Source organism: Diplotaxodon limnothrissa, linkage group LG18 (assembly GCF_057381915.1).
Source record: "Diplotaxodon limnothrissa isolate DT_005_m linkage group LG18, D_limnothrissa_male_GT1.1, whole genome shotgun sequence".
Classification (NCBI taxonomy): domain Eukaryota; kingdom Metazoa; phylum Chordata; class Actinopteri; order Cichliformes; family Cichlidae; genus Diplotaxodon; species Diplotaxodon limnothrissa.
Genome location: NC_140613.1, coordinates 5,359,550 through 5,367,879, shown reverse-complemented (window position 1 = coordinate 5,367,879; position 8,330 = coordinate 5,359,550). Strand labels below are relative to the sequence as shown.

Below are 8,330 nucleotides of genomic sequence, written 5' to 3'. Positions count from 1 at the left end.
GCCAGATCTTCTACTGATCCACTGAGGCAGACATGTAAAAAACATGAACTAAAGCATATTTCTGTATATAAACAGGACTTTAAATCTTTATCAACAGCTACTTTAGAGGAAATTCTTCAATAAACTGCAACCAAAGGCTCAACTCAGAGGACAAAATCCAACCTGTTATAGTGTGACAGCAAACTTTCTCTTGTGTAAAGTTACAAATAGGAGTAATTATCCACAGGAGCTTTTATACATAATGAAGTTATAATTTGTCCTGTAAAAATTGTACATTTAAGCTATATAGTTCCCGCTGTGATAATTCTGCTATGAATGCCTCTTATTAACTTTTATGCTTTTACAACCCACTATGAGCAAACACTCAGCAACAGTGGGAAGGAAGAACTCCCTTCTTGAAGGAAAAAACCTCTGGTAGAACCAGGAAATCTGTCTAAACTAGTTGGGGGTTAGAGCAACAGATGCAAGTCTTCAGATCATTTGCAGTGTGACTGTCTTTGTGCACACTTTAACCTCATTCAGTTTTCTTATTTGTCAAAATGCACCATGGGTAAAAACAAAACAAAACAAAATAGTAATGAAGGAGAATCCTCAGCAAAGATGAATTAAACAAGTTTTATTTTGATCAAATTTTACTTTAAGTAAAACACATCTTTATTTGATGACTTTAATGTCATCAAATAAAGACAGTTTTGATGGAGCTCCTGACCCAGCCCAAGCTCTCTATGAAGACGAGGAAAAACTCCCCAGGGGGCCAGATCGATGGGAAGAAACCTCGGGAAAGCCCATTCAAAGAGAGATCCCCTTTCCTGGGATGGCTGGGGGGGGGGTTACAGGAACTCCAAAAAAGCCAAATTTTTATTTATTTATTTTTTAAGATTGACCCATTCTATCTACTCCTGTCCAACAGAAAAAAGAAAGGAAGTTACTACAGCGTATCATACTTATATGATAAGGTGTGAATTGTGTGTTTGTGTGTGTTATCTTAGCCAGGGGTGAAGCTGGAGCTCCTCCAGTGTTGGGCGCTTCTCCGGGACTAAAGCTAAACATGCGTCCAAGAAATCCCGGCATTCTTGAAAGAAAGAAAAGATCAAAAAGATGAAGATGATAGTTCTAGTGATCCAAGGCATCAGTGAATCTGGAAGTGTGAAGTTTTCTTACCTGTGGACAGACGCTTTTTGATGCTCAGTTTCTTTGTGAGGAACCTCGCGGTACTAAAGTATTGTGCATGAAGCGCTTCATACAACACCACTCCCATTTGCCACACCATGGTGGGTCCACACCTGTAGCAGCTCCTAATGTACCACTCGGGAGGGATGTGAAGAGGAGTGCCTAACAAACAGACACAATTGCAATTTCTTCTAAAACAAAAGACACAAATTGTTACATCTGTGAAAAGCAGGAGCAGAATATGTTACCATAGAAGACGCGATACAGAGATCGCTGCTTAACAAAGCAGCTCAGTCCAAAGTCAATGATGCGAACTCGAGGCACATCTGAGCCGGTCTCAATCAGAATGTTTGGTCCCTTGATGTCCCGATGAAAGATGTGTTTATCCTCAAGTTCCTTTACAGCATCAACTAGTTGCTTCAGAATGACCTGGAAAAGATGAAAAACACAATAATGAGTTAATGCTTTTCTGCCTTGATTGAATGCTGTACAGTCTAAGGCTCTCCCAGTCAACCTACCTTGGCCTTGTCCTCTGTCAAAGTTCTTCCATGTTCTGCTTTGTATTTTTGCAGGTCCACAGCGGGGACAGGTCTCTCCAGCACCAGGATCAGCTCTTTGCCAAGGTCGAACCACTCCAGCAAGGACACAGGTGCAGATATTCCCACTGACCCTTCTGCTTCACCTGCAAGTTTAACCATAATGGCCACTTCCACTGAGAGCTTCTTCCCGCTTTCATCCTGAAATATTACAACAAAGTGGATGATGAGGAACGCCGCATTCAATCCAGTAATGTAAAACTGATTCAAGTGTTGGACGCTTACCGCCACTTTGCAGTAGACTTTATTTTTGGGAATGTGTTTGATGGCAACCTAGAAGACACAGAGCACTGGTGAGCATTTCCTCAGTATGACATAATGAAAGGTTTTTTCCTTCAAGAAGGGAGTTCTTCCTTCCCACTGTTGCTGAGTGTTTGCTCATAGTGGGTTGTAAAAGCATAAAAGTTAATAAGAGGCATTCATAGCAGAGTTATCACAGCGGGAACTATATAGCTTAAGTGTACAATTTCTACAGGACGAATTATAACTTCATTATGTATAAAAGCTCCTGTGGATAATTACTCCTATTTGTAACTTTACACAAGAGAAAGTTTGCTGTCACACTATTTATAACAGGTTGGATTTTGTCCTCTGAGTTGAGCCTTTGGTTGCAGTTTATTGAAGAATTTCCTCTAAAGTAGCTGTTGATAAAGATTTAAAGTCCTGTTTATATACAGAAATATGCTTTAGTTCATGTTTTTTACATGTCTGCCTCAGTGGATCAGTAGAAGATCTGGCACAGGAAACTAGATGATGAAAAAAGGGTACGAATATATATATATATCTATATAGATACAGATATATATACACACACACACACAGGTTGCAACGTAGTATTTTCATTTTTTCTTAGCATTTCTTTAACGTCTTGGTGCAAAAGAATACCTGCATTTGTGTGTAAAGAAGTGTTACATATATACTCAAAACAGTTGGAAAAAAGAACTACAAATTTGGAAAGGAATTTATTCATGTTCTCACTCATAGATGGAGTACATGGTTTAAAAAACACTGAGGAAACAGATATGAGGCGGCTGTATCAACATAAAAACATTAATACAGTTAAAAATGAATAAAAAGTTGCACGCTTAAACTTATTTCTCTACAGTTTGTACAATTAATCCATGTAACAATAGGTTCTCTCTTAATATAGTAGTTAATTAAAATATCTTTACATAAAAATACATTTTTAAGTACTCTCTGGTGGAAGTCTGTTGTGGCTTATGTTTCTAAATGACACAACCATAAAGCAGCCCACAGAATATACAAACATGTCTTTGATAAGTGAATGTTGGCTCCCACAATGGCCTGTTAAGTTACTGCAAAAATAATTTACTGCATAATATGTCAGATTAGAACATGTTATAAGCACAAAACTGAAGGGGAAACGATAAAAACAAAAATTAAAATACTAAATTAAGTTAAATGATATTTCTTACTATACTATATAATTGTATAATGTTGCGTTTGATTGCAAATGAAAACCCACCAAGAAAAAAAGAAAGAAAGAAAAAGAGAGAATAGAGTTTAATTTATTCAAAACACATTCTTTTCTTTTATTTAAGCTGTAGCGAGATTCAAATGGACAAAAGAGAAAGAAAAATATTACAGATTTGTTTTATTAATCATGAATAAACTTTATTATACACAACTCTAAATTTCAGTTGGTCTTAGTCAGATGTGTTTTTAATTAAATCCTGCAACACTGTGCTCGCTGCCATCACTTTATATCTTAGTATGCAATTATTACAATATTTTTCCCTTTAACTCTCAACTCGCGTTTTTAAAATGTCTGTGATCATATTTGTCCGTTGACTTCTGTCTGGGCCTCGAACGATTCATCAGACAGGTTGGCAGCCTCCAACTGATGCTCCAGACTTTCATCATCGCCTCTATTCTGATCAACTCTTATCTTAAACTTAGTGATGAACTCATTACTGGCCAGCGCGCCCTCCTTTTTAGGGCATGTGGGCTTTGATAACAGCCGGCTTTCCAGTCGCTCTGCAAAGAAAATTCACAAAACATTTCTTATTTGGTAAGCTTGTTAACAAATTTTAGTTCAGTTTTGCTGAAAGTTATAGCATGCATCAGGTAAGAAGCAATTGGTTTTTAAAAAGCATATACATTCCCCAAAACATTTTTATTATGTGCATTCTGGAGAATAAAAGATTGTACACAATTTCCCTTTTTAAAGTAAAAAGATTATTAAGTCTAATTCTTACTTATTCAGTAGATTAAAGTACTGAAACATCATTATTCATAAAATATGCACATTACAAAATTAAAGTTATTCAAAAATTACTCAAGTACTTACTCCAATACTCACATTATTCAAGTAAATTTAATTTTTGCCAATGTAATGTCACATAAAATCTTAATCTGAATAAGGGATTTGAACCCCACTGTCACGGCCAGGGGATCAGCAGGCCGCTGACTAGTAGTGTTCGATCTCTCGCCAGGGCGGAACTCATGGTGGGTTCACGCCCTCGGCCCACGCCCCTCTGAAGAGGAAACACCTGGGCCTCATCAGTGCAGCCAGCATTTAAGCCAGGGAGTGGCTTCTACTCATCGCTGGATCGTTGTGTGTGACTCGCGTCAGTGCAGCCCGGCTCTGAGCAAGTTCTCTTTTGCTTCCCTGTGCAAAACCTCTAACGTGTGTTTCCTTCTGTACATAGATCCCCTGGACCCGACTCTGCATTCCCCGAGCGGATTTCCTTTTTGTGTGAGTGTTTGGAGAGGAGCAAGTGTCTTTTCCCTACCTGGATTTCCCCGGAGCCTTTTCCCTGTCACCGCTTTGTATATAGCACTATCCCCTGCACTGTTTGTATATACACCTGGTGGAACTGTAATAAATACTGACTGTGCCTCTGAGTCCTGCGTGTGAGTCCTCAAGCGAACCGTGACACCCACACAGATGAGGGCTTAGCAGTGAAGCTCTCTCTTAAAGGGACGTCCACACACTGTCTGGGGATAGTCTCACCACCCGATCGTTGGGGGGGTCCTCTGTGCGGGGGTGAAGGTCTGTGCCTCAAAGCGAGCGAAGAATTTGTTTAGCTCATCCGGTAAAGACATGAAACCAATATTAAATTCAGTTCTTTTGAACTTGAACTTCTTATTTGTAAATATGTGTACAAATGGTTGGTTTTTTGTACTGTTTTTATCAATAAATCTCAGCAACAAAGGACCTACACCCATGTGTGTTGATTTCTCCCTAAGATGGCAAACTGAAACACTCCAAGTTGGTGACTTTTGGAGATTTATTTCCCTGGATGATTGAGAATGCATCAAGATGAAACACAAAAGGAAGTTCACAGCTTTTAGCAGCTCCCCCACCCCCTCATCCACACACCCCCACTCCCCTCCCTCCAGAATTCCCAGCTAACAACCCAATTTACATATGAATGACTAGCCAATTTAGCTTCCACTTGGCTGAAGCTAAAGCTTAGCTAAAAGCCTACCAGCCATTTGGCTGGTGGCGGGTTTTAAAGGTCGAAAGGTAGAAGCCTGGGACTCCTAGTGTTAAATGAACGATAAACAAAGGCCAAGAAAACTGAGTTAAACTCCTGAGTCTACTATATATTTGCACTATGAATGAATGAATTGTTAAAGTTTAACTGGGTCAAACTTGTTACTGCATGCTGTAACCAAACATACCACACCCTGTATCAACTGATTGGCTCTTGGTCGCTCTGTAAGAATATTTCTTTAGCGTCTCCCTTCACAGATGTGTCTGTATCAGGATGGGTCTAAACAACATGGTGTAAATGCAGTTGCTGGTGAGCCTCATTTCCTGTAGGAGGTGAACAAGAGCAGAGATCTGTTTCCCTTCAGAGCACAGAGGTTGTTTCTGTTCAGAGGAAGTGAAACTGTCTGACAGTCACTGAGAGACGGTGAAACGGCACAGCACATGAATCAAATGGATCAAACAAAATTCTGCTGTTCAGTCTGTTTGGATCTACTGAAGGATCCGGTGACTATTCCCTGTGGACACAGCTACTGCATGAACTGTATTAAAAGCTTCTGGGATGAAGAGGAAAAGAAGAAAATCTACAGCTGCCCTCAGTGCCGGAGGACTTTCACACCGAGGCCTGCCCTGGAGAAAAACACCATGTTAGCAGATTTAGTGGAGGAGCTGAAGAAGACTGGACTCCAAGCTGCTCCTGCTGATCACTGCTATGCTGGACCTGAAGATGTGGCCTGTGATCTGTGCTCTGGCATGAAGCTAAAGGCTGTGAAATCCTGTCTGATGTGTTTGGTCTCTTACTGTGAGAAACACCTTCAGCCACATTATGATGTGGTTCAATTAAAGAAACACAAGCTGGTGGAGCCCTCCAAGAAGCTCCAGGAGAACATCTGCTCTCGTCATGATGAGGTGATGAAGATGTTCTGTCGTACTGATCAGCAGAGTATCTGTTATCTCTGCCCTGTGGATGAACATAAAGGCCACGACACAGTCTCAGCTGCAGCAGAAAGGACTGAGAGGCAGAGAGAGCTGGAGGTGAGTCGACAAAACATCCAGCAGAGAATCCAGGACAGAGAGAAAGATGTGAAGCTGCTTCAACAGGAGGTGGAGGCCATCAATCAGTCTGCTGATCAAACAGTGGAGCACAGTGAGAAGATCTTCACTGAGCTGATCCATCTCATCCAGAAAAGAAGCTCTGATGTGAAGCAGCAGATCAGATCCCAGCAGGAAACTGAAGTGAGTCGAGTCAAAGAGCTTCAGGAGAAGCTGGAGCAGGAGATCACTGAGCTGAAGAGGAAAGATGCTGAGCTGAAGCAGCTCTCACACACAGAGGATCACATCCAGTTTCTACACAACTACCCCTCAGTGTCAGCACTCAGTGAGTCTACAGACTCATCCAGCATCAATATCCGTCCTCTGAGGTATTTTGAGGATGTGACAGCAGCTGTGTCAGAGGTCAGAGATAAACTACAGGACATTCTGAGAGAGGAATGGACAAACATCTCACTGACAGTCACTGAAGTGGATGTTTTACTGTCAGACCCACCAGAGCCAAAGACCAGAGCTGGATTCTTAAAATATTCATGTGAAATCACACTGGATCCAAACACAGCGTACAAACAGCTGTTATTATCAGAGGGGAACAGAAAAGTAACAGTAGTGTATCAACAACAGTCTTATTCTGATCATCCAGACAGATTCACTGGATCGTGGTCGGTCCTGAGTAGAGAGAGTCTGACTGGACGTTGTTACTGGGAGGTGGAGTGGAGAGGGGGAGGAGTTGATGTAGCAGTCGCATACAAGAATATCAGCAGAACAGGGAGTGATTGTAGATTTGCACGTAATGACAAATCTTGGTCATTAGAGTGTTACAACAACAGTTTTACATTTTGGTACAACAACATCCAAACTCCTGTCTCAGGTCCTCGTTCCTCCAGAGTAGGAGTGTACCTGGATCACAGAGCAGGTATTTTGTCCTTCTACAGTGTCTCTGAAACCATGACTCTCCTCCACAGAGTCCAGACCACATTCACTCAGCCGCTCTATGCTGGACTTTGGCTTTACTATAATTATGGAGACACCGCTGAGTTGATTAAGCTCAAATAGACTGACGTCTTTCATATTTTGGGTTTAAATCTGTATTTTAGTTTCATTTTATTTTCTCTCCATCATTTCTGCACAGAGATCAGCTGTCAGTCAAACATTATGGGTGGTACCTCCACATCTTCTAGTTGTTCTCTTGATGTTTCTGAGTTTTTAAAGGAGATCTTTCCTGTGACTGTTTATGGAGGCTATCACTGCTCATCATCATTTTGATTTACTAAAATATTTCTCCACATGAAAATGTAAACTTCTCTATCCTCTAAATGTTTCTGGAATATTTGTATTGAAAAATGTCGACATTTCTCTTTATGAGTATGGCAGACCATGTGTGTGTGTGTGTTTGTTTTTGTCAAAATCATCAAACAAATGAGGAAAAACTGTGATTTTAATGAATGAATTCATATATTGTGTTGATGTTTTATTGTGTGAATAAACTGGAAGGTTTGACTATAAATCAAACTTTGAACAAAGTCTTTTCTTCTGTCTTCATTCCAGGATCTCACTCAAATCTGACGCAGAAAATATGAAACTAATCTGAGAGAATAACTGAAGCAGTTTTCCTCCTGAAGCATCACAAAGTTCAGAGTTCATGTTTAGAGCAGAAGATTCAGCAGTCGCTCTGTGACCTTTCAACTTTCTTCACTAAAACAGCTTCATTACAAAGAAACAAGTCACATTTTCTTGATGTTCTTAAGTCCTTTAAAATGTTTTTAATGGTCCTTGAATGCAGCATCAGTGTGGCAGGTTTAAAAGGTCACTTTCTGTTGTGTTCAAAGATTTCCTTCAGATATGGTCTTTAATCAGTAAAGCCAGTGATACAGCAGTGTCATTAGCTGTGTTATTGGCACCAGGCTGTGTTTATGTATGTGTTTAATTCTGTCTGAGGATGTCTTCAGCATGAAATGATCATTTGCTCAGCTGCTGTGTCTCATCTCTTATCAGACATTGGTTGGAACAGAGTTTTGTTGCTGACCATCTGACAAGAGGGTGAAGAAAAGCTT

General features: G+C 40.3%; 2 protein-coding genes across 9 annotated transcripts; one reads left to right on the top strand and one right to left on the bottom strand.

Annotated features, from left to right (window-relative positions):
• Positions 1 to 323: 323 nt before the first annotated feature.
• LOC146612940 (serine/threonine-protein kinase pim-1-like) lies at positions 324 to 5,228 on the bottom strand. Its single transcript, XM_085377526.1, has 7 exons — positions 5,222 to 5,228; positions 3,580 to 3,764; positions 1,992 to 2,039; positions 1,689 to 1,907; positions 1,419 to 1,599; positions 1,162 to 1,332; positions 324 to 1,072 (listed from the first exon to the last, which is right to left on the bottom strand). Exons 1-7 carry the CDS (start codon positions 5,226 to 5,228, stop codon positions 981 to 983), a joined length of 903 nt encoding a protein of 300 aa, XP_085233652.1. The 3' UTR covers positions 324 to 980.
• Positions 5,229 to 5,632: 404 nt separating this feature from the next.
• On the top strand, positions 5,633 to 7,332 carry LOC146612939 (tripartite motif-containing protein 16-like). 8 transcript variants are annotated; one of them, XM_085377068.1, is made up of 2 exons: positions 5,633 to 5,897; positions 6,033 to 7,332. In XM_085377068.1, exons 1-2 carry the CDS (start codon positions 5,671 to 5,673, stop codon positions 7,330 to 7,332), a joined length of 1,527 nt encoding a protein of 508 aa, XP_085233194.1. In that variant the 5' UTR covers positions 5,633 to 5,670. The 8 variants fall into 8 exon arrangements, with proteins under 8 accessions (XP_085233194.1, XP_085233195.1, XP_085233196.1 ...); XM_085377069.1 differs by having other exon boundaries at positions 5,633 to 5,955; positions 6,112 to 7,332; XM_085377070.1 differs by having other exon boundaries at positions 5,633 to 6,011; positions 6,171 to 7,332.
• The last annotated feature ends 998 nt before the right edge of the window (positions 7,333 to 8,330 follow it).